Source organism: Thunnus maccoyii, chromosome 4 (assembly GCF_910596095.1).
Source record: "Thunnus maccoyii chromosome 4, fThuMac1.1, whole genome shotgun sequence".
In the NCBI taxonomy this organism is placed as follows: Eukaryota; Metazoa; Chordata; class Actinopteri; order Scombriformes; family Scombridae; genus Thunnus; species Thunnus maccoyii.
Genome location: NC_056536.1, coordinates 17655653 through 17680441, shown reverse-complemented (window position 1 = coordinate 17680441; position 24789 = coordinate 17655653). Strand labels below are relative to the sequence as shown.

The following is a 24789-nucleotide window of genomic DNA, read 5'->3' as shown; positions in this document are numbered from 1 at the left end:
AGGCCATTAGGGCAAACGCATTCACCAGCCTCTTATTGAGAGATGCTTTTAGAACAATCTAATTCACCACAAGTTGTATGGCACTCCAACACTCCACAAACTCACATAGATACACACACACACATACACACAGTTCTCTAATCTTCCAAATATGACTGTAACTCTGTGAGCTCATTGAGGGCTGCAGGAGGAGGAGATGGGTGGCACAGCGTCTGCACAGTGATATAGTAGCACCTCAAATATGGCCGTCTGCTTGCCCTGCCCTCTTATTAAACAGAAAGAAAGAAAAGGAGCAAGGAGACCAAAAGAGACTGCAAAACAGACAAATTTGGACATCATATTAATTTTTCCTCCTGTCGCCTCTCCTCTAACAGCCTCCATGTTCTCCATGCTCCCATCTCTCCTCCTCTCCTCTCTGTGTGAGTTATAGGGATGAGAGGAAGTCATTCTCCGTGTGTGGTTATTAGTATTGATCTGAGCGCCGTTCAACAGCCGTTTCCTGCTGATTTCCTCTCGTTCGCCCTTCCTCCCCTTCTTACTTTATATCCTTTAATAGTCCCCCCACCCCCACCCATCTATCTTAGCTCTAGCTTCTCTACAGTGAAGTTTTAACATAGTGCTTTGTCTGTTGTGTCTGACTGATTTACTGGATATTGTGGCATTAATACTGCACACACACTCTCTCTCACACACACTCATACACACACACACACACACACATAGAAACTGACCACAGAAACAATAAATTTACAGTCAGACTCGGGCCTGAGTATTTTATTGACCAATAAAGACCACACACACATACGCAGCCACTTCATTCTTGCTGTTTGCACACTCACACTCACACATACATGTACACACATCCATTATTGAAACTATCACTATTTACTATGGGATCCTCCGACTCTTCTCACATGGAGGCATGTAATACTCTGGCTAGCATGCTGTTTAGTCTGTTGTTTGCAGACTTACAGTGAACAGAATGGCATTTCAAGGGTTGACAGATAAAAGACGGTCAGCTAATCAGCTAAATGTTTTCTAATTTCGTGAAATGAAACATTGTCAGCTTTAACTTTGTCAGACATTGTCAGACTTTTTGACTCTGCAACTACAAACTATTTCAAATTAATCCATTTGAATAGACATAAACAAATCCACACACACATTGTTTGCAGAGGGGTTCAGTGTGTGCAGCTAATGTGAGGTGCACTGGTGCAAAGCTTATGATTGGTGTCTCTTTATTATTATATAATGGAGCATCTAAATAACACAGGTTGAGGCAAGTGTATTATTCATAGTATTAACTTAAAGGTATACTATGCAGGATTATCCTAAAAGAACAATGTATAGACTCATACAAAAATAATCCCTTTCAATCATCACTTATAACCCACTAGGTGTGTGTCCAGTGTATTTATCCACAGAGACTCTGCCCTCTGCCTGTATTTTCCATTTATTTTGCTGCGTTCGGCATGCTTCTGGGCGTCAACCTTTGGGCAGTGGGTGTGTAGCTCCCAGCTAATAACAGCATGCAGGGTGTGAGGTTGGGACTCGTAGCATAGCGACCAGGTTACATCACTGTCTCCGTCTCTGTGCTCTGCTCCGCTCTGCTCTCTGTCTCTGTGTCATGGATGTATAAAGAGCTACAGGTCTGATTCGGTGTGTCTGCACCATGATACCGGCTTTAAGGTGCAGACACACAGACTCAGGATGCATCTGGGCACACTGGACCACTGAATGTTCCGGCTGGTAGGTGACATGGTGGGTGATGTACCGCGAGTTGGGCAGTACTTGGTTTTTTCTCTGCCAAACAAACAAACATTCTCATTTTACAGCTAAACAGCACACTAAAGTATGTTTCTGAAAACATTTGAGGTGTAAAATAGGCAATGCAGTAACAGAATCTTGATTCATATTTGATCAGCACTGCCTAGTTTGACAGTTTGATCTGAGTTTTGTGAGCTGGCTGTGTTGTACTGGATGGACCTCATTTGCATAAAGTTTAAGTCAAGTCGTGATTATGCAAATTCTGATATGGCAGTTGGTCCGTCAACTCGCTGTGCCATATACATCATGCACCGTGCCATCCATCAATGGATTCGGTGTGTCTTCACCTTTATGCTTTCCTCATCTGTGAGTATGAGAGGGTCCCCTAGGGTCCACATGACATAAAGTTCGTCATGAGAGGGCGTAAACATAGGCTCTGTAAGGACATCCATGTACCTCCTATTTGTTGTGACCGCACGGACAACTACACTACAACCAATAAACGCAGATCTACTCCGCACATGTGGAACGCGTCCTCCAGGTGGACTCCAGAGAGTAGTATAAACAGAACTACTACATGTCCGTGGTGTCTGCAGCTGTCTATGTATGCATTCGCTTGAGTATATTCAGGGCTTGAGACACACCAAGCTTCCAACTTAGTCCAAAGTAAACCCATCCGTGTCATTATTAGATGCACTTTTCAACATGCAATATCACTGCAGTTTGTGAAATTTATCCTATATAATGTATAGGAAGTATCTTTCATGCCTCCCTTTCATGCAATCGCTGTTAAAAAAATAATAGGTTTATGGTGTGACAACGCTGTGGTTAAGGTCTGGTTTCGTTTAGGCCCTGTTGGCAGAGGTGAATTGTGCAGCGACTGTGGTGTGCATACTCAGTGCTAGACCAAAAATAATTTTAGTGGAATAATAACACAGTGGGGCATCAGTTCTACTCTGACTGGAACTCACTTTCAAAGAGAATTTTATTGACACATTCCCATTGATATATACACGCATATCAAATTTCAATCTCGGTGTATCTCATTGGCTGCTATCACTGTCCATCATTCAGTACCTGCATTAATTCAAGTTTGCCTATGTGACAATACAAAATAAAGATTCATTTTTACAATTGAGAGCACATTTTTCATATATGTCAACAGTCACAAAAACCACTTGGGTAGGGTTAGGGAAAGTTCATGATTTAGGTTAAAATGATCACTTGAAACGTTGTTGGAAGCGGGAAGTGAACGGTAGTCTCCTGCAGCAAAGTCTAGCTAAGTCCACTTTTTGCCACTTTTGGCAATTTTTAACATCTATTTATCTAGATGTCATCGGTCTCATGGCATCTATTTCCCATGTTGTGGGAGGTCTATAGAAGTCTATCGGACCACCCTGCACGTTGAACAATGACGCTAAGGGTACCCAATGCGTTTAAAAGTGACGCGAGACAAAGGGGCATGACAAAGCGTCAGTATTTGACAAGTGGGGAGTGAGAACAGGCTGCACACACAGATCAATTAATAGCACCTGTTGCACATTTGTGTGGTCACTTCATCATCCACTTACCTCCTTTTGACACTTGACAGTTTACTGTGGACTGGAGTCTCTACACACTGTCAATTTCACCAATATTAAATTGTAACTCTAACCTCAACCTTTAGCCATAACGTGAATCCTGCCAATCCAATAGATCATTATCTTTAGCATATTTAGTGCTATTGGCATGTCCGCCCTCTGTGACCATGTCAATTAGTCTTGGCTAATGGAGCAGCCATCAGTAATGAAGACACACTACATAGTTCCTAATGGCTTGTGAAAAGGATATAAACAAGGTCAAAAGTAAAAACCAAAACCTCATATCAAAATGGAAAGAAAATGAAAGAAAACCATCATCATGGCCAGACAATAACTCAGCTCACAGCACCAGTAACAAAGCTATTTGTAAAAGGAAAGGGGGAGCAAAAGGCCTGCTCTACGGGGAAATCATTTTGCCAGGTACGTTATCTACAGTTCAAGAACACAGTGAGTGTCTCTCCCAAGCATTGTGCTGCTCACTGACCAGGAGGACACAGTTTTAAAAAGTACAACTTATAAATAGAGGGCAGCTTCTGAGGGACAGAAGCAAGGACAGTCACTGTAACAGAACACACTGACATAGTCACACAACAAGGCATGCCTGACACTGACGAGTGCTGAACACAGGCTGTGTCTGAATTCTTCAAACTACAGTACTAACAGAATGGGAATATTGTACTTTGAAGTGTGTACAATTTTTGTAGTGAAAAATCTAAACTTCCCCATGACTTTTTGTGCCATCTGGTTCCCCTACAAGCTGCTCAAAGACATTTTCCAATTAATATGACTGAAAACATAATGGGAGGAATGTAGCAGTGGCCCACATCTGAAAAATGGAATATGATTTAAAATAAATGACATGATTTTAGCATAGGGAAAAGCTGAAAAATGATTTTCCTCTTTTGCAAAGGGACCTCACTTGGATGCAAAAGACAGATTATTATATTACATTACCTTCATATGTATTACACATTGCATATTGCTTTCTAGTTTCTGAATATTGCATTATAATATTCGTATGCACGGTATTCAGTAAATGCTATAATTCAGAATGTACTATCAGTTCAAAAACAGCTACAAACACACACAACACTGATTTACAAATAGTCACATGCATGCACGCACACACAAAAGCACTCTATTCACGTGGCACATCAGTGTGAATATCAATATACAGAGTCACAAACACCTAATTATCAAGATCTAACTGGTTGCTATATTTAGAAAATGTGAACTGCTACAAGGAATCTGCATATTTCGCCTACAACGTCTGTGAAAAGGGAATCGTCGTGATCCACAGTAGTTACGCTCTGGACTGATGACAAACCTGTATAAAAGCCTCTTGTGTTCTCGGCAGTCTTGCAGAGCAAAATGCTGATTTTCATATCTGTCTCTCATTTGTACTTGTTCTCTCACTCTCCCCCTCTCTGTGAATGTGAATGATATTCAGTTGAACGTTAATCCGCCCTGGATATTAATTACAGTCTCCATTAACATTTAATAAATACTTCCCAGGTGGGCTTGCTGCTGAGTGAACTGAGAGCCTTATCAAATATTAGGCCTTTAATTGGCCTTTCACTCCAATGAATGGCTTTTTAATTAGCGTGCAGTTATCATCCCTACACCAACCACAGGGCCAGGCTGATCAGCACACGCAGATGTGCCAGTTTTGCTGAGTGAGGGCATCTTAATGACCTGAGGTAGGCCACTCGTTGCATAATACTCCATTTCCATGGCCAAGGGAGGAATAGTGCAATCTGTGGGTAGCAGGCCACAGGCAGACACTAAGTGATTGTCTGGTTATAGCGTGGAGATCTATGGTGATGAGTTTTTCAAAAATGCAGAGATATCTGTGGAAGCAGGTGCAATGAAAAACACACTCATACACCAAGACAAATGTGACTGTATGCAGGCACAATCACGCACAGGTATTAATGTGCGTCACGCATGTCATACATATGTCTACACTGGTAAAGACCACTGCTGATGCAATGGATTTTTATTTCAATATGTGCATTTAATTCATTCACATAACTTCCTAGTTGCACATTTATTCATTGTCTTTAATGCAAAGTTTCTGGAGCGACCTAAGCATGCACTGGAAGGAAGAAAGGGAACCTTCCTGCACTTATTACCTGCACTGAGCTGTAAAAATATGATTGTAGTCTATTCCACCTGACCTGCATGTAGGGATGCAGGAGGGGAAGCTGAAATGAACATGTGAAGAACAAGGAAACCCAGAAAGGCTCACAATGTTCTAACTATGTGTCGAGAATCTAAGGATGTTGTTCTCAGTACAGCTTGTAAACCCCTTGAAAACTGACTAACAGCAAAGCAAATCACTGAACAACAGAGTTTCCCCTCATTTGGTTTCCATATTCATGAATTAATTTCACTAATACTGTGGATGTATTCAAGAGTTTCCTTACCACTGAATACAGTATAGATACCAGTTCCCCAAGGTCAGGTTAGGGCCTGGTTTAAAGAAATGATAATGCAACTTAAGTGACTTCATTATTCTAAATGTTATCTTCAGCAAAGAACAAGTGTGAATTGCTCAAATTTACATATATTGAATTTTGTCACAGAACACCAGCAATCAGCGACTTGGTCTAAAAATATCTGCATCAGCCATCCAAAATCGATATTTCTCAAACACTAAAGTGAAGACAAACAAATGTAGAGAAAATAATGAATTACCTACTCCAACATATTTGATTAGGGATAATATATTATTTATCTCTTATTTATCCTTCATCCTTTTTTCCATGATTCTCAAGAAAAGCTTTTTTTCAGTTGAATCAGTAAAGAGACTTCCTCCCGCTGGGGATGTTGAGTGTGATGCAACACTCAAATGTGAATCACTGCCATATCCAGACTACCGCCAATTATTACACACACACACACACACAAACACCCAGGCACTCATATTCACACCAACATGCAGTGGAAACACAGCAGGAGAGAGTGACGCCTCTCATAAATACTTCAAATCATAAAGCCATAGACACCACCTTGAAGCTTTGGATGTACGCACAAACTCTTTCACACATACAGCACCAGTTATAATTTTGGATACACTTTCCCATTCATTTAATGAGAAAATGTGTCCATACTTTTGAGTGGGACTATACATAAATCACTCAAAGTCAAAAGTCTCTCTGCTGTCTTCTAGAGCTTTAATTAGCTTAGCAGGATATGTTAAAAAGCATTAGGAGGAAAAACACACACCCAGCATAATATCCAGAGGACTTCTTTAACCCAGTCATAGATTTTGCTGTTGTCCCAGTACTAATGGGATTATTACGATGTAGTGGCGGCAACAGAAATGAGTGTCTGCAGGTAATGGTGGTGGTCGGGAGGCTGATTGTAGAGAATGAAAGACATTTTGTTCAGTCATATAATCGTTATGGTGGCAAAAAAACTAACAGCATGAGATTCTATTCTGACACAAACATTGCTGTTTTCCCGGCATTGATCCAATCGATAAGGTTCGTGAGTTGATGATGAACACTGAGGATGATTTAAACCATGAAAATGCTGGTCTTCACTTGACGGAACAAGACAATTTAAGGTTTTAAAATAACCAGCAGAATATAAACAGGTCATACAACCTCCAACACTTGAGTATTTTGTCGTATTTCCAATACTATTGAGCCCAAGCAGGTAGCAGTGCGTTCTGTGTGCAACACAGTAACTGTAGACAGATCAGCACCCAAGTGCATCTGCAAACCTCTCACCACCAGTCTTTGGACATTTCTAACATTGCAAAATGTAAATGCAAGTAGTATGCACTCATAACCAAACTGTGATCAACTAAATGCTTTGTTCAGTGAGAAACATGTCCTCCACACTACTGGGAAATTGTTGTTTGAAAATGTGCTGTAGTGAATAGGCAGAACAGAAGGCACAACTTGGGAATATTCTTTCTCACCCATGAAAATGCTTATAACCTTATGTTTTTACATAAATAGCATATTAACAATTGTGTCATGATTTGCTATGTAAAGCAATTTACATGCATAGCAACCATTCAAAATATGCAATACAGATTTATTAACAGGTTCAAGTGTGTGATGCAATTAGCAGTAAACCTGTCAGGAAACCGAAGAGAGAGACTGGATCTGAGAGGAGGAGTTGTCATCTGGAGTTGTCCCCAGAAAACATTACAATTTCAGAGTCTGACTTCACCCAGTCCAGAGTAGCTCCAGTTCTTACATAGAGGTCACTGAGTTTAGAACAGTCCAAACCAAAACCCTGAAGCCAGCAGAGTGCGGGTCCATTTTCCCTCTGGGTTTCTTTCGGGAGCTCAGGAAACCTGGCTCGCCCACTTTTGCCAGAGGGGACCTTGTGTCATCTCATGTCCAAAGACAGAGAGGCTGCTGGGTTAAGGAAGGGTCTGAGCTCTTTATGGCTGAAATTAGACATAAAGGTATGTTTAAATGAAGAGCTGAGCAACTGAAACCACTCAAATGACACTTTAGAATGATAAGAGCTCCCTCTAGAGGACGACTCATGCCACAATAGACACACACCAATTTTGTTCTCTCCCTTTTTTCAATCACTTTGTTCCTTTGTCTTTTATGTGATAATGCTGATGTCCCCTGATCTTGTGATTTGGCTCAATGAATGTTATAAACAGGGTCTCGACTTTACACTGACTGGTGATTTCATTGAATTACAGCAGGTATGAAATGCTGACATCAGCTGACACCTGTCTTTCCAGGGGTCCGGTGACTTCAACTGTGATGATCTCATGCAATAAGATCACCATTTTGTGCAGCAACCCTTCTTTGCTTCTTTAACCTCATTGACTTCCTTCCTTCACCTTTTTTTCTTGACCTTCTACTCCAAACACTCCCTTTTTCTTAAGTCTTCAGCTTACCTCACACACCCACCAAAACACACACATACACACAGGGTCTCTCCTTCTCCTGCACTCATCCATTTTCTCCAGCAGCTCTTCCACAGCTTTAATGCAGTCTGAGAATGTGTCTGCACTGTCAGTCAGACTCACTGTCTTTTCCATTCATTAGACCTGAAGGAAGGAAAAGGCCTTTGTGTTTGGCATTTTTCAGTATCCTCTCTAAGTAGAGGTGCTGGGGAGTGCACACACACTTAAATTATTTACAGTCTTATCAACGTTAATGGACCCGTCAATTACATTACAGGCTAAACCTATAAGTCCAAACTGTCTTCCTCCCCTAATGAACAACAGCTTCATATATATTTGATATAAGAGAATGTCACACTGAATGATAATGGATGGCCTTCCTAACATCTTTTCTCTAAAACTAAGGATAATAACATCTCAGATGGCATTACTCTGGCACTCTGAGTTGAGCCATACTGAAATCTCTTTTCCTACCTTTGTATTTTTCTGCACTTTGCTCCCACTCTTCCTTCATAATACTAAATCTAGCCTCTTTCTGCAGGAAAGTGAAGCTTTCCACCTACAGTATGTGTCACTCCACTGTGAATAGATCCTTTCCTTTGCCCTCTTCCTCTCTTGTCAGTGTCTGTCTCTACAGTGGCTTCTCACTCTTCCTCCCTCTCTCTCTGTTCTGCTGCCCTGCTCCCATGCTCTTAACTCTCTCACTCTGGTCTTTCATATATAATGCATGTTAAACAAACAGACATGTCATAGTCACTGAAATGCATGGCTGTCCCCTCACTGCTGCTCCATCCACCCGAAGAAGGGGGGGTTCACGTCTCTGAGGTCTCCATGTACAGCCCAGCTGAACAGATGCAGAAAATAAAACTGTATGTTATACAAGGGGGGAAAGAAAATCGATTCTGCTGCTGTGCCAGAGTCTATATATACAAATTTTTTAAGGTGAAACCCATGTCATCACATGAAATCATGCTAGGTTTGAGAGTGGGGCTTTTATGCAGAATCACACAAGCTCAAGTGTAAGTTTCAAGGAAATATAACAAAGGAGTGGCGTCAAGTAGGGGCTTATTTAACTGAGTAAAGTCTCTTTTATCAAGGATTTTACTCTCCAGCTTCAAAATGATTTCTGTTTATGTACGTGTTTGTGTCTTTGTATACACATAAAGTTAAAGTCCCTACTCATGTATTGTCAATGCACATACAAGATAACGTTTCATCCATATAAATGTAGATCCAGCTCCATTATGTCCCTTGTGGTTCCGAGTGCTAAAGACTGTCAATAAGAGCGATTTCCCTTGTCTGTTACTTTACATGTAAATCTAATTTCTCTGTTAAGGCATGGAGAGGATAAGCTGCTGCGCTGGCTCACTCTTGAATTGTATACATGCATAAATAAACACACACACACACACACACACTTCATCTACAAAATCCTAATTTTCCAGGTGCAGAAGTCTGTAGAATGAAGCCAGAACCACTCATAAGGAAACAGTATTTTTCTCCATCAGCACGGTGGAGCGTCCGAGCTATTATACCATCCACCACTAGCATGCACATACAAATGGAGTTTGCCACTTGACAGCGTGAGTGATGGGGCCTGAAAAACACAAGGGTATGAGTGGGATCGTGCTCGATCAGCGGCAAAGTAAGTTCATTTTCATATTCCATACAGAATATGCTCCACTTGTGTTGCAGTGATATAATGCAAAATGACTAAGTGCACACTTCATAAGCACATTATACAGCATTTGGAGTTGAAAGCTCCCAGAATTTTAACATGTGTATAATTTCAGAGATCAGTAGATCACTGCATTTCAGCCTTGTATAAGTCTTCATAATGTATCTTCTTGAGATCTCTGATTAAGTAGTCTGAATAAGTGCATATGGCAAATTTATAGCATAATAAAGTCATTAGAACTCCATAAAGGTGGATGAATTGTGCACTCCTCTCATATACAGCAGTCTCACCTGGGTGGTAAGAATAAATAATAAGAATAAATGATGCCCAGGCCGACACAGCTTTGCCTGGTTCTCTCTACTCTTTCCACCCACTGTAGGCAGAGAGAAAACTGGATTTATTCAGACAGCTAATACACACAGTGACTCAGAGTGTATACTGTGTGTGGATGACATGGGCGCAGGAGGATTTTCCTCTCACACAAAGCAAATATCTGTCCAGGAATAAGATATTGATTTGTCATTTCCCAGAGCTGAAGCTGTGTAAACAGGCTAAGCAGACATGTGACCGGTGGTTCCTGATAATTGTTGTCCAGTAACAGTCAGAGGCCTTTTCTCTGAGATGATACACTAAACTAAGATGTGCTGTTACTGTAGATCCTACATCATTCATGTTGACTTGGTATAGCATGCATGAGTCTGTATCTTTTATTTGGTATTCATGCAGTGAATCTTTTGCGCTCACACAAAGCAATCAAATATTTATTCCCATTTTTACAGCATTCCACTTCCACAGCATGAACGACCACACATTTCTCGGTGTTGACATGAATTTTTGAATTTCTTGTTTTGCTGAGGCGCACCCAGGCAGAGAAGCCATTTAGTTTACAGTTTAACAATTTTCATGAATCATAACAACAGTGAGTGTTTCTCACTCACCAGGAGTGCCTCCTGGTTAAGGAATTTGAGCTCAGTGAAAGTGAAACAGCTCATCATGGAAGATAATGTACTGTACACACAGATTATTATTATTATCTTATTAAAGATAGATAGATAGATAGATAGATAGATAGATAGATAGATAGATAGATAGATAGATAGATTTATGCAAATTTATACACACACACTATATGTGTATATATATATATATATATATATATATATATATATATATATATATATATATATACACACACACATATAGTATGTATAAACGTAACTACCTTAGTATATTGTATAGTTTGACTGACCTGAATTAGCTATACAGCTAATTTTTTACATACAGGACGAGAATTCTTCATTATGCAATGTGTAATTAGATCCACCAGATGTCACCAAACCCTCTCGGCCAGGGAATATTAGTGCAGCTATATCATCCATCCACTAGATGGAAGCACACAGAATTAAAGTGCTGGTAGAGACAAATATTGTCAATGTACAAGGCTGTAGTCTGTCGAAGACACACAATGAAGAACAAGCCGCGGGAGAAGGAGCAGTGCAGCATCTAAACAGAGGAAACTGTTTCATTGTTGTCTGCAAAAAGCTGTGTAGTCGTGTTTTTTATATGAACCCAGCTGTTAGAGTGTGGTAAGACCTTTATGTGAATACATTTTGTTTGTTGCTTGAAGACAGTACTCGGTGTGTGTGTGTGTATGTGTGTGTGTGTGTGTGTGTGTGTGTGTGTGTGTGTGTGTGCGCGCGCGCGTGTGCGTGCTTGTGTGTGTGTGTGAGAGAGAGAGAGAGAGAGAGTGTAATTCATGTGGAGCTGAACAACAGCAGCTGAACAGGTAGAGAGCAGAAAACCAGGAAGTCCTAACGTACTCAGCACAGGATTTACTGTATGTCAAGAGGAATACACTGTAGCCTCAGTGAAAGTATTTTGGCAATAAACATATTTTATATGCAGTTTTCATCTTATATACTGTTAGTATACTGTAACTACATTGTAGTTCTGATTTAAATAGTCAAATAAATACAACTAACTAAGGGTTCACTAGTGTGTACTAGATTTTTTCTTGAGCTTTCATCTGTATCTCACAGTCTTCCTCAGGGGATGAAGTTGGCCCAGATTAAATTCTGATTTTAATGCAAGCTTACCATCAGAGTGGATGCCGATACAAGTTACAGATTAAACAACCCACAAATTATATACCAATTGCTGCAAAATTGAAGTAGCTCTGCTTGTTATTCAAGAGCATTTAAAATGTTTTAGTTTATTGATCATTACTAGATCACTGAGGGGACTGTCATTGCTACATTGCCCATGGAAGTAACTTTTTCTCAGAGGGTGTTACCTCAAATAAATGTCAGATTATCGTCATATGTCATCTCTGCAGCCATTGAAATATACAAACATAACTGCAAAAACCTCAAAAGAGTTTGCTTGGTCATTTACAACATATTTATGTGTTATACAAACTTTTTCCTTTAGATGCAAAATCTTTTGAAGTTTTAATGCAGATTTATCCCATACTCACTGTGTCTACTAAAAAGCAATAGGATAATTTGGCACATTATTGCCCCCCCAAAAAAGTGCTGAATGCAATCAAGATCTATCAGTAATATCCAGTATTCATACATGGTAAAGGTTTAAAGAAGTACAGCCCGACCTCACCGTGAGAATCTAAATGGAAAACAACAAGAGACAATGAGAACTCTGTAATTTTGAACTATCAAACTGTGTTCAAGATTAGTTTCTTTTTTCACATTTGATATGTGCTTGTGTTAGAGAGATTTAATAATTTACCATCACTTTTTTCTTAGGAGCTGATGTAAGTGACAGTCAGTCATGGATGAGGAACCAGCGGGAGAAATCCAGCTACTCAGAAGCCAGAAGGCCAAGCTGATAGAAATTCTAAGTGCCGATGCCGACTTTGTACTGCAGCATGCAGACTCTCGCTGTCTGCTGTCTCTCTCTGGGTACCAGCAGGTGAAAGCTTGCCGTATTCCCAGTGAGAAAGTGAGGGATCTTCTGGATAATATCATCCAGAGAGGGCCCAAGGCAGCACAGGGTCTACTGGAACTACTGAAAGATGAGGCCCTGCAGGAAACCTTCCCAATGCTTCAGTTTGTTAAGGATTTGCAAATCAACAAGCTGTCCTCAGGTAGAACAAAGTATTTTCAGTAATCTAATTTTCAAACATTGTTAGACTTCTGTGTTAAATATAATTGTTCCCTCTATTTACAAGGGGAAAAAGAAACATCGAGAAAGAGAAAATCCACTTCTGATTTACAGGAGACCATTTCATCCCAAAAGATCTGCAACAGTGGTGAGTCAAACTACACTTGAAGCTTTTCCCCTCAAAACATCATAAAACCATCACCTACTTTATTTGCCTCTGCTTGTTTTGCACAGGATCTCACTTGGTGACGGAGAAGCAGCTGATGACCGTGGCTCGTGCTATTGGCAGATCGTGGAAGGAGATTGGCAGATGCTCACTGGACATCCCCTCTGTAAGGCTGGAGCAGATTGAAGAGGACCATTCGCTCCATACGGAACGAGTATTTGCAATGCTGCGCTTCTGGCGTAACCGCCAGAGGGAAAAAGCCACCGCCACTCACCTGCACTCCCTGCTTAGTCAGGAAGTCTGGGAGCTGCCACCTGAAAGCATCGACTTTCTGTTGGAGACTGACTGAGGCCTTCACTGCCTGATACCTGCTGAGACTGAAAACCCTTTCAAAGGGCTTGTTTTTACTGGAAATAAATGTGTTTCTCATCATAGATCCTGCCATTCCATTTCAGGAAAAAACAACACTTGAAGACTATGTTATGGGATCAATCAAGAGTCATACATGTTTATCCTGAGAAGCTTTAGTACCAGCAGGTCTCTAATTCTACGTACACCGCTTTCTTATCACAACGCATTTTGATATATGATTTTATGATCAAAAAAAGTTTGTTTTATGAAGTTTCTTTGAAAGAGGGATTTCTCTTTTTTTATTGTTAACTGGCTGTAGCATTGATTTCCATGAACCTTTCACTCAGGGATAAATAAGGAAAATAACTGAGCCGTGCTAATTTCATTTTAATGTAAATACAGAAGGGCATTAAAAAATGAGAGAGATCATCTGTAACTTTGTGGGAGAAAAATGTGATTTTCTCTGAATGTGCAGACACCACAAGTCTGTCATCAAGTCTGTTGAGATAAAGGAGACACATGAAAAGGAGGGTAGACAAGAAGGCATTGCCAACCACAGCCACATTAAATAAGCTCATTATACCACAGTTGACGTCTCTTCCCTGAGAATTCCTATTACAAGTTAAGATACTCTTGAAAATAAGGTAACGTGGTTGAGATCCAATGAGAAACATTTAATGAAATGCACAATACCTTGATTTATTAATGAGAAATTCTCGTGTGAATTGATAAAAGCATTTCTTTTTTGTCACAGAAACTCATAAGTCAGAAGTTACTGTATTTCTCTGTTGTTTTTCTGATTCAGTTTCTTCATCCCAGACGACATTAATTAACTTTTTCTGGGACAAAGGTTGACTCCCACCCACTCCTTCCACTTTGTATTCCACTCTGCATCTTTGCTTTGTAGCCATTTTCTGCCGTCTTCCTCGTCAGCACAGCTTAATGACGGAGTAATGAGTCACCAGCTTTTTAAAAGCATGGATATGGCAAACATGTTATCATTCTCATGTAAGTACAGTATGCTTTATATGTCTGTTTTTATTAAAAGTAACTTTTGATAGAAGTGTCTTTCTGTGTTTAATCATTACAATAACAGCAGATGGGCAGGCCAAGAAACCAGCTAGTCTGCATGACCTGAATGAGCCTCTTACTAACCACTCTGAGGGCCAACTCTTCTTGAATGAAGCCTTCAAAATTATTGTGGAAGAAGTGCTCTGCAAGGGCACAGACATCAAACAGAAGGTCTCACATGACATCTAAAATCACAATACTGTCACATCACAGCGAGTGTTCGGAACAAAACTCATAACCCATGTTTTATTCCTGCAGGTTTGTGAGTGGAAAGAGCCAGAGGAGCTGGCTCAGCTGCTGGATCTGGAGTTGAGAGAGATGGGGGAGCCACAATGTAGGCTCCTAGAGAGAGTAAGAGATGTCGCCAAGTACAGCGTCAAGACAAGTAAGACTGCCAGAGACAGCAAGGAAACTGACTGAAATTGATTGACCCTCATTCACTAATAATGTGATTGAGGGTCAATGAGGCTTTTTTTTTTTTTTTGGTTTGTTTCAGGTCACCCGCGTTTTTTTAATCAACAGTTTGCCGGGGTGGACTACCATTCCTTGGCTGGTCGGTTCCTCACTGAGGCTCTCAACACTAACCTGTAAGAATCAACATAAAATATAAGACAGTTAAGCAGAACATCTCTGAAATATAATATTAGATATTATTATTAATATATTATAGATGGAATGCAACAAATACGACCTTTGAGAAACTTAAAACATTCAGTTTATGTTGAGACTTTGTTATGTAGGTGTTTTATTTTTCAAGGCTGTAATTTATGGTCATTCATGGTACTGTGTGGTCCAAATAAAGCATATAATGCAACATACAACCTAAAAAATCACCACAGAGAGTTTTCAGCACAAAAGCTGAATTATAGTAGTGTATTATAATAGTAGTGCTTTTATTTTATAGGTGTTCACAATGTTGTGTCAACCATCTTTATTTATACTATCTTTTAGCTGTATTCATTTATTAGCACTATCTTCATTAATGACATTCTGTGTGTGTGAAATGCAGCTTCACCTATGAGGTGGCCCCAGTGTTTGTGCTGATGGAGAATGAGGTTCTGAGAGGGCTGCGTTTGCTGGTTGGCTGGACAGAAGGTGATGGTATTTTCTGCCCTGGTGGGTCTACCTCCAACATGTATGCCATGAATCTTGCACGCTACCGACTCTTCCCAGAGGTCAAAAGCCAGGGGCTGTGGGCTCTCCCGCGATTAGCCATCTTTACTTCTCCAGAGGTCAGGAATGGCTGTTTAACACATATTGATGATGTAGAGTGGACTGAAACTATCAGAGGTGTTCATTGAGGATCACATTGTAGTTTGTGTGTTGTTTTTACATAAATATGACTTAAAGGAACATTTCTTATGTTTTTACAGAGCCATTACTCTGTGAAGAAAGGGGCTGCCTTTTTGGGCATTGGGATAGACAATGTCATCTTGGTGAAAGTGGATGATGGGTAATGTATTGTTCATTTCAAGAACTGAGTGATTAATTAATAAATTAGTCCATCAATTTTCAAAATCAATTGATTGTTTGAGTCATTTATCAAGCAAAAATGCCCCAAATTCTCTGGTTATAACTTAATAAATAAAAATGAGGATTTACAGGTTTTCTCTATTTTATATTCTTGTAAATTGAATATATTTTGGTTTTGGTCAGTCAAAACGAGCAATTCAGTGACATTAACTTTGGCTCTAGCAGTATGAGCTGGGTATTTTTCCACTATTTTCTGACATTTTATAGATTAAACGAATAAATTGATAGATCAGTCGATAATGAAAATAATCATTATGGCTCTCAGGGTTCTATAGCATCACCTTGCTTATGTGTATTTGTCTTTTTTCTATGTTCTCTAATGTGCTGCAGAGGCCGCATGAGTCCAGAGGACCTGGATGAAAAGATAAAGCTGGCAAAATCTCAGGTAGTTCAGGCAGGCTTGGAAGATTTTATAGTCACATGTTCCAGTAGACCCTCCAAATACATACTGTATGTCTATGACCTATTTCTCTCAGTAGGTGAACATTTCATTCAGTCTGTATACAACATTGCTGAGCTCTGTATCCTCCACTGCTACACTGGTGCCTACTCTCACACCAAACTAATATGCAATAAATGGTTAAAAAGGTTGACATGAGTGTCCTGACTGCACTGACGTTTAATAAGTACTCAGTTTTTAACAATTATTATCCATCCACAAGATATAACAAACCATAAAAACTGGTGCGTTCCTGCAAACCAGAAAGTACCAGGAAGCTGTATTCATTGTCAGTTTGTTTCTACCAGGGTGCAGTGCCTTTCCTTGTAAGCTGCACATCAGGGACCACAGTGCAGGGTGCCTTTGACCCGCTGCACCGCATAGCTGATGTCTGTGAGAACCACAAGCTCTGGATGCACGTGGACGTGAGTCACCTGGTGGAGGATAAATTCATATCTGTTGACAAGCCTCAGATTTTGCGAGACTTGTGTTGCGTTTGTAAAAATTTTACAACCTGTAGAGTCATGTCTGTTTTGTTGTTTGTTTCAGGCTGCCTGGGGAGGGAGTGTGCTCTTTTCCAAGCAACACAGACATCTGATGAAAGGTGTTGACAGGTATTAATATGCATGCCAGGAGCATGCATTTTGCATTATAAAGAAGGCAACATTTTGCCTGTACATGAGTAAAGTTAGGCAGATATGGTCATACAGCGCATACAAACAATACATTTTTTATTGTGTGTGTGTGTTTGTGTGTGTCTGTGTGTGTGAAAAGAGCAAATTCAGTAGCCTGGAATCCACACAAGATGCTGGTGGCTGGCTTGCAGTGTTCTGTCTTGCTGCTAAAGGATACCACGGTTTGGTTTCACAATTTGAAAATTACCTGATAAAGTTTTTTTTTTTTAAATGATTAAGTACAAACTTCTTTGACAGCCATTCATCTCTACTTGTCCTCAGAACTTGTTGAAGCAGTGCCACAGCGCCAATGCCACATACCTCTTCCAGCAAGACAAATTCTACGACATGAATCTGGACGTCGGGGATAAGTCAGTACAGTGCAGCCGTAAAGTTGACTGTCTGAAGCTGTGGTTGATGTGGAAGGCTGTTGGCTCCATCGGCCTGGCAGAGCGTGTAGACAAAGCTTTTATCCATGTTAGGTAAATAACGCATGCAGCTCCAGCACAAGATAAACTTGAGATAGTTTAGGTCAAGTGAGCAAAACATCAAAGAAAAAGGGAATAAGTGGGTTTATCTTGCACAGCACATTAAGACTACTTTTGATATCTATGCCCCTCAGTCACCTAGTCTTTGCTTACTAGTGAATATTTTCCAATACAGGAGGAACATGCTTAACTTTTTTAACAAAAGCATGGAGCTGAGTTCTGATCCAACATAATGTGACAATTTAGCAAATCTCCTGCAGGTACCTGGTGGAGCAGATGAAGAAAAGAGAAGGGTTCCATCTTTTGGGTGATGTAGGTTAATTTTTCAAGGACACTGAGAAAGATTAGTTGCTTTTTTTTGTCTGCAAAATGTTGATTACTTGTCTGTATTTGTCTCCATGGACAGCCGGAGTTTGTGAATGTATGCTTTTGGTTTATACCACCCAGTTTGAGAGGGAAGGAAGGAAATGCAGATTACTGGGAGAGACTGGCAAAAGTAAGTTTATTTATTACATCAGTGGACTGGCTACACATATTGCACACAAATTAAACATTCGATTTCAACCCTTCAATTATTTGTAGTGTGCATGCTTTGTTTAAAAAAAACATATAGGCACCATCTTCAAGTTTTCAGCTGTTCTGAATCTAACAGTTAACTGTGTGCATGTGTTTTTTTGCTATTCCTTTTTTTTTTGGTTAAAAGGTAGCTCCAGTCATCAAGGAACGCATGATGAAACAAGGCACTATGATGGTGGGCTATCAGCCTCTGGGAAACAAGGTCAACTTTTTCCGTGTGGTTGTGTTCTCTCCCCTTGTTACCCAGAAAGATACGGACTTCTTTCTTGATGAAATTGAGAGACTGGGAAATGATTTGTGACTGAAATCACAACTTATCAGATGTGTAGCCTTTGTCTGTTTATAATCGCCTGACACAAACCTACATGGTACCAAACTGAGAGTTGTACTTAGCGTAATTTAACAAGCTGACATAATGTAAGGAGTTTCTCAGCTGAGAAATTTTATGACCATCATTGATGAATGAATGAATAAATAGAAGGTTTGTATTCTTAATAAATGTAAAATGACAATGGGTTTTTTGTGTTGAGTGAATGTTAACCTCGCCAAATACTTAATACTTTAAAACCAGTTAAAAAATATTTCCCCAGGACTGGAGAATTATTAGCCACGTGGGAATGTACTCTTTAAAACTTTACTCTTTGTCCCAAACAACAGAGTCCACCACCAGTCCCTTACAATTATGGCCGCCAATGTGGGTCATTCCGCTTCTATCACGTGACTGAACGTCTGACCAATCACGACTCTCCCCGGGGAGCACTTCCGGTGGTGTTTCCTGTCAGTGTTTGTAAACTGAGAAAAAAATTGGAAGTGCGACAAGAAATACTAATCTGCGAAACTCTAAAAAAACGAAAGGTAAGAAGTCGGTGCTCCAGCATAGTTTACTCGCGACTATTGAGATATTTTCTAATCTTCTTACTCTCCTGTTTGTGGCGGCTGCAGCCCGGGAGGGAGGTGGTGTTTCGTGGTCGGCGCTGAGCCCGCACGCCCTGCCTGGCTGTTGTTGTGTTGTCTGGGGCGGCGGGTTGTTTTGGGGGGGGTGGTGGAGGGGTTCAGTCATACAAGAGTTGTCCCAAAACCTAACTAATGCTACGGGTGAGCTAGCTAGTTAGCCTTTTCTGTTTCATTCAGCTTATACTCTTATCATGCTTCACACGTTTAAATATATACTTCACAAATCTGATCTAAATAAACCCAAACTGCCTTTCCAATCGATACGGTCCCGTTTGATTAATAAAGCTCACTTGTTCAGAGATGGTCACTTTTCCAACAGGGTATCAAGCGTTTTTTAGTATAAGTAAGACTCACAACCTCTCCAACACAGATTATTGTCAAGATTAAAATACATTAAATGAATGGAAGCTAACATGTTTCACCAAAGTGATGAATTACAGTGTTTCTGTTTATTATCAAAGGTTTTAAGCATGGTCAGTATCGGTATATATCTGCTATAGATGCTCCTGTATTGTCTTACATAATAGTTTAGTCATAACACTGCACCACAATGTTTCCTGCGATATAATCAATTTAGTTTTGGGTAATGTGCATGGCGGTATTACATTAATATGCACTGGTGCTAGGAAATTTATACTAAATCATGTGCCTTTCAGTGCCAAGGATGTAACCATGCAGCACTTAGTTTTGGGTCATTCCTTTTGAACTTTAAGACCCAACTGCATTGTGATAATGATGAGCAGGAATTGTGCACCAGGGTTTTGTCTGATTACAGACACATTCAATTGGCTTTGTAGGTTTTTTTGAAATCTGTTCAAACCAAGAGTTAGTCTTGTTTTACAAATGTATTGTAAAGTTTGCACTTTAAGAGGATATAACATAAAAGCCCACCGACTGGAGCTAACAGCACTACATATATACTTGAGGAGAGAATGCTGCAAACTTGGAAGACAACAGAAACATACATAATGTTTGTATTGTTACAAGTACGCGTTAAACTGTGCAATTTATTATTTATTTATACATTATACCTATTAATTCTAAGGTGATATGTTTGTGATGTTTGGTCATTATCATGCAGTGCTATGGAATTACTTCACAGGTCAATTGACTAAATGATTGGAGAACCAGCGTTCATTGCATTCGCAGTTTCATTCCATGAAATTCAATTCACAGTATTATGACAGACTGCCTGTTGAAGTATTTGAAACACCTCAGTGATTCATGACTTTCTCTCACGTCAGTTGATTTGTCCTACGAAACATGACTTGGGCAAAAACCAATATGACTTATTAAGATGTAGACTCAGTTTATAGGTTTACTTCTTTAGCTAATGCAATGTTGTGTTATATTAACTTGCTTTCAATCAGTTCAGAAAACTGATGCTTTTTAAGATGCCTAAAACAATATAATTTAGATTATATACACTTGCTGTTCTCAAACTGAAGCTCACAACTTTTAGATACTTGCTCCTTTTATACTTCTCAGCACTACCTCATATACAAAGCATTTGTGTGATTAACGTGTCATACCTTAAACAGATGTCTTTTATTTGTTTTTGAACATTGTCTTCATTTTTTCCATCAGATTTCCCTCTTTTTGTTTCCTCTACTTCGTTGTTGGTTTTTCTGTCAACCATGGAAACATGTGGTGTGCACCAAACCATTGGGGCTTTCTTGCCTGATACACTGCACATATTAGTGCTTAACCTACATTTCTGGATATATTATATCCAGAATGTGTGGTTTATGAATTGAAGTAGATTGGTCTGGTATTCCAGCTCCTGATTCAAGCATGTAAAAATCTCAGCATCATGTTGTCATGCCTCTACTTTCAGGCTTGTGCCCCCGATGATTTGGGTGGGTGTGGTCTCTTCTGTTACCCCTCATCCTGAGTGAAGCCCCCCTCTGTTCCCCTAAACACGCACGCATTCAAACTACGGCGATGACACACCATTCCAACAACCCTGTTCGAGACCATATGAAATGGGTCAGTGGAAGTCTCTTCATCTCCAGAATCACCATCATGGCTTTTTACTGTGTGTTCCCAGTCCTGATGCCAGTGCATTTCTCTGTTACTCCCATTACTCGACTCCCCCCTCCTTCCCCTGACTCCTTGTCTCTATGAGGGAGTCCCATGGCCCCCCTCTTTCTGCTCTGACATGTTGTTTGCGTTGCTAGGCTGGGTTGCTGGGCTGCGAGGCGGTGCTGTCCAGCATGGCCCTGATGCAAGCCAACAACATTCCAGGCCAGAAGAAGATGATGTCAACGTTGGGTCAGGGGCACAGGGCCAGTCCTGAGAGCCATCAAACCCATTCACAGCACAGCCACAACCACCATGGACACCAGGTTCACCACGGACAATCCCACAGCCACATGGGCCATCTGTCAGCCGGGAGCTGTCCACCACTGGTGAGGGAGATTCCAGCCACACTCACTTTAGGAGCTTCTCTGTTTGTTTTGTATATAGAAAAAAAGCTGGTTAATGCTGCAATTTATAAACTTTGTTGTCATGAATAAAATAAAGTTGTAAATAGACAAGTGTAATGAAAATTAAAATGAACAGTACATCAGAAAACAACTCTGAGGCTGGATACTAATAGCTAAAATTCTCTAACTTTCATGTATTTTTGCATTGGAGTTATATATGATTTTTTTTAAGATGTAAATATGTGTTTGCTGCTTGATTGCAAGCTAGCATATAATCTTGTTTAGTGCAGAAAAGCTTACCTTCTACCATTTCTTCCTCCAAAAGCTGATTCGAAAGGATGGCGATTATCACTCATCAAGAATGATGGATGGAAAGGACATGCAGGCAAACCAGAATATGCAACCCAAGAAAAAGCACAAAAAGTCAGGGTCATCTCACAAAGTTAAAGAGAAAGTGGAGGTAAGGATTGTTTCAAAACTACGCGTTTAAATGTAAAGATTTCCTTGTGCCGTTCACTTTAGTTTAACTAACTGTGTTATTGTTGTTAGCCTTTACTTCCCCCAATCGATATGGATGTCGACAGTTCCTTGAAAGTCCAGAAGAACTTCATCTGCGACCACTGCTATGGAGCTTTCCGGAGTAGCTACCACCTCAAGAGACATATACTAACACATACAGGTGAGAACCCACAACTTGCGTTTCTCTTCACTGCAGTGTGGACTTCTTCTTTCCTTTGCATTTAGTAGTTAAATATGGGACACAGGGAGGCGTCAAGGAGTATTGAGGCCACTATTCAGCTCATGAAACCTCAGCGAACTTCCACTCTACAGAAACTCCATCTGCTTGGAATAAACTGCAGAAAAAACATAAATTCTAGCCTCCTTAAATGATGGGCACATACAAATTGCATGTTGTTATTTAATTGGTTATAATGATATAATTTTTATGTTACATGTTTTTTCTGCCTTTGTTTTAATAAAAGTTAATGTCTGTAACATAGTGGTGCTGCTCTTTTGGTCAAGACTCGCTCTTATTTTTGAGCAAGCAAATGACAAATGACAAATGCATCCAGTGAAATGTGCAGTGAGTTCTAATAAATGCTGATAAATGATTTCACCTGTGATTGTTCACAGGGGAAAAGCCATTTGCCTGTGATGCGTGTGATATGCGGTTCATTCAGCGTTACCACCTGGACAGACACAAGAGGGTTCACAGTGGAGAGAAGCCGTACCAGTGTGATCGCTGCCATCAGGTTAGTCAGCTTCGTAAAACATTAAAGGACGGGTTCACAATTTTACAAGTCTGTCTTAAAACAACAGTCAGGTGCCCAAATGAACACTTGAATAGATTTCTCTTGCTGTAATCATTCCTCCTGTTCTGCTACGTTGTCTGAAACATACGTCTGTCTGTTCCTGGCTCCAGAACTTCTCACGGACAGACCGGCTGCTGAGGCACCGACGGTTGTGTACAGTTGGGATAAGCAAAGAGGAAAACCAGTCATGCTGTGACACTCGGGCATCAGGGTACTCACAGGACGCATCAGCCCACCCAGCCTCCTGGAGCCCCCTACAGCCTTCCAACAACCGCCTGACTGTCTGACCCTCAGCCTCCCTCAAAGACCCTACAGACAGTCTGCGGCTCAGTAATGTCGCTCATCAGAGCTCAACAGTACTCTAACCTGACAACAGCCCAGCTTAAACACAACCAAACTTTAGTTTGCTCTCACCAGCTCATTCATAGAGCTTGATAGTGGATTTTTGTACTTTTTCAATGTACTGTTACATTCATGGTACAGGTGGAGGGGCAAGGACTAATTCATATCCTTGGTCAACAGGTAACATTATTATGGCAATAACTGAATGATGAATGCATACATCTTTTATTTAAAAGGTTTTTTGGTATTGCTGCCAAGGGATTGTAAGTATTTTTGACTGCATCAACTGCTGATGTATCGTGTAGCGCCACATGGGTATCCTGCTGACCTGCAATCAACCCCAGCGCTGCCTACTACTACATATGGACAATTCACTAAAGGACACAAACACGGAAACATTTAGCTTTTTAATGTTCAAGTCCTACTCATTTTGTGTTTCTTACACTACTAATCATATACCAGCTACTGCTGATAAGAGAAAGATCACAGCAGACTTGTGGTCCCTGCTGCCTTGAGGTAGTGACCTTTCCAATACTGTTGTGTTTAATATATTTGACACTGATCCAAACATGGAAGGGGCTTATTACAGAATAGAAAGCAAACTAGTAATCCATTTTTACTTCATGTACAAGACTGCCTTTTCCCAACACACAAGTCTTATGTGGATCTAAATGGATGTCTTAAAAAAATTCTCATCTGCTATTTATCCTGCTGTTAAAATGAAAAACACTAAAAAATAACTAGATGCTCCTGAAATGTAAAAAAAAAAAAAAGCTTAGGTTTTCAAATAGGTGTGTAGAGACTGTTTGCATACACATTAACTGTTCTACCTTGTTTTAAGGGTTTTATCTTGACTGTTAATAAGTTACAGTGATGAAGAATACAGTAGCAGGTGAGAGCTGTGATTTTTTTTTTTTATAATCATAGTAACTTGAACAAAGTTAGTCTGCTTTTTATGACAGTAACTGGATCTATGAACTACCTGTCTGTTGCAGAAATGAGATGATTCCTAAAGTGCTTCTGTAATAACCCCCCCCCCCCCCCCCCCCCCCCCCCCCCCCAATTTAATTTCAGTTTGTTTACTATCTCTCTGTTCATAGAAACCAACGTTAGTCTTATTTTTTCCCACTTCAGTGTCAGTAGAGTCTCCTGCTCAGTCTTCCGTCCTTTTAAAAGTATTTTGGTGAGTCTCCTGCTCAGTTTCCTGTCCTTTCAAAAGTATTTTATCAAGTGAGGCTGGGAGTTGTGAGTCCTCAGCCTGTTCCCAGTCACAAGTTTGACAGCCTGTAAAATCTTTAAAAACAGATGGTTTTAGATGGCTGTCAGTCGTATTTTTAGTGGAGTTACTGGGGAAAGTTTTTTGTTAGTGCTTGTGAAAATGGCCCAGATCAATTCAAACATTTTACAATAAGAT

General features: G+C 40.2%; 3 protein-coding genes across 3 annotated transcripts; all 3 read left to right on the top strand.

Annotated features, from left to right (window-relative positions):
* Positions 1 to 11370: 11370 nt before the first annotated feature.
* Positions 11371 to 14608, top strand: zgc:174906 (uncharacterized protein LOC571548 homolog). Its single transcript, XM_042408893.1, has 4 exons — positions 11371 to 11505; positions 12682 to 13022; positions 13107 to 13187; positions 13274 to 14608. The coding sequence occupies exons 2-4, from the start codon at positions 12707 to 12709 to the stop codon at positions 13552 to 13554; spliced, it is 678 nt and encodes a 225-aa protein (XP_042264827.1). The 5' UTR covers positions 11371 to 11505; positions 12682 to 12706; the 3' UTR covers positions 13555 to 14608.
* On the top strand, positions 14479 to 18841 carry csad (cysteine sulfinic acid decarboxylase). The gene is made up of 14 exons (XM_042408892.1): positions 14479 to 14564; positions 14653 to 14798; positions 14886 to 15012; positions 15124 to 15214; positions 15637 to 15859; positions 16001 to 16080; positions 16491 to 16545; positions 16908 to 17024; positions 17149 to 17213; positions 17374 to 17455; positions 17556 to 17755; positions 18022 to 18073; positions 18168 to 18257; positions 18465 to 18841. The coding sequence occupies exons 1-14, from the start codon at positions 14510 to 14512 to the stop codon at positions 18636 to 18638; spliced, it is 1557 nt and encodes a 518-aa protein (XP_042264826.1). The 5' UTR covers positions 14479 to 14509; the 3' UTR covers positions 18639 to 18841.
* Positions 18842 to 19093: 252 nt separating this feature from the next.
* Positions 19094 to 24430, top strand: znf740b (zinc finger protein 740b). Its single transcript, XM_042410398.1, has 7 exons — positions 19094 to 19192; positions 21129 to 21280; positions 21472 to 21702; positions 22046 to 22180; positions 22270 to 22399; positions 22855 to 22973; positions 23144 to 24430. The coding sequence occupies exons 2-7, from the start codon at positions 21236 to 21238 to the stop codon at positions 23318 to 23320; spliced, it is 837 nt and encodes a 278-aa protein (XP_042266332.1). The 5' UTR covers positions 19094 to 19192; positions 21129 to 21235; the 3' UTR covers positions 23321 to 24430.
* The last annotated feature ends 359 nt before the right edge of the window (positions 24431 to 24789 follow it).

What these genes read in the sequence shown, in the direction of transcription:
- zgc:174906 (XM_042408893.1), top strand. Translation starts at nt 12,707, where the DNA reads ATGGATGAGGAACCAGCGGGAGAAATCCAGCTACTCAGAAGCCAGAAG. An exon ending in AATCAACAAGCTGTCCTCAG is followed by an intron (nt 13,023 to 13,106) that starts GTAGAACAAAGT and finishes TCTATTTACAAG; the next exon opens with GGGAAAAAGAAACATCGAGA. An exon ending in CCAAAAGATCTGCAACAGTG is followed by an intron (nt 13,188 to 13,273) that starts GTGAGTCAAACT and finishes TGTTTTGCACAG; the next exon opens with GATCTCACTTGGTGACGGAG.
- csad (XM_042408892.1), top strand. Translation starts at nt 14,510, where the DNA reads ATGAGTCACCAGCTTTTTAAAAGCATGGATATGGCAAACATGTTATCA. An exon ending in GAGGCTCTCAACACTAACCT is followed by an intron (nt 15,215 to 15,636) that starts GTAAGAATCAAC and finishes TGTGAAATGCAG; the next exon opens with CTTCACCTATGAGGTGGCCC. An exon ending in TTGGTGAAAGTGGATGATGG is followed by an intron (nt 16,081 to 16,490) that starts GTAATGTATTGT and finishes AATGTGCTGCAG; the next exon opens with AGGCCGCATGAGTCCAGAGG.
- znf740b (XM_042410398.1), top strand. Translation starts at nt 21,236, where the DNA reads ATGACACACCATTCCAACAACCCTGTTCGAGACCATATGAAATGG. An exon ending in CCGGGAGCTGTCCACCACTG is followed by an intron (nt 21,703 to 22,045) that starts GTGAGGGAGATT and finishes TTCCTCCAAAAG; the next exon opens with CTGATTCGAAAGGATGGCGA. An exon ending in AGTGTGATCGCTGCCATCAG is followed by an intron (nt 22,974 to 23,143) that starts GTTAGTCAGCTT and finishes TCCTGGCTCCAG; the next exon opens with AACTTCTCACGGACAGACCG.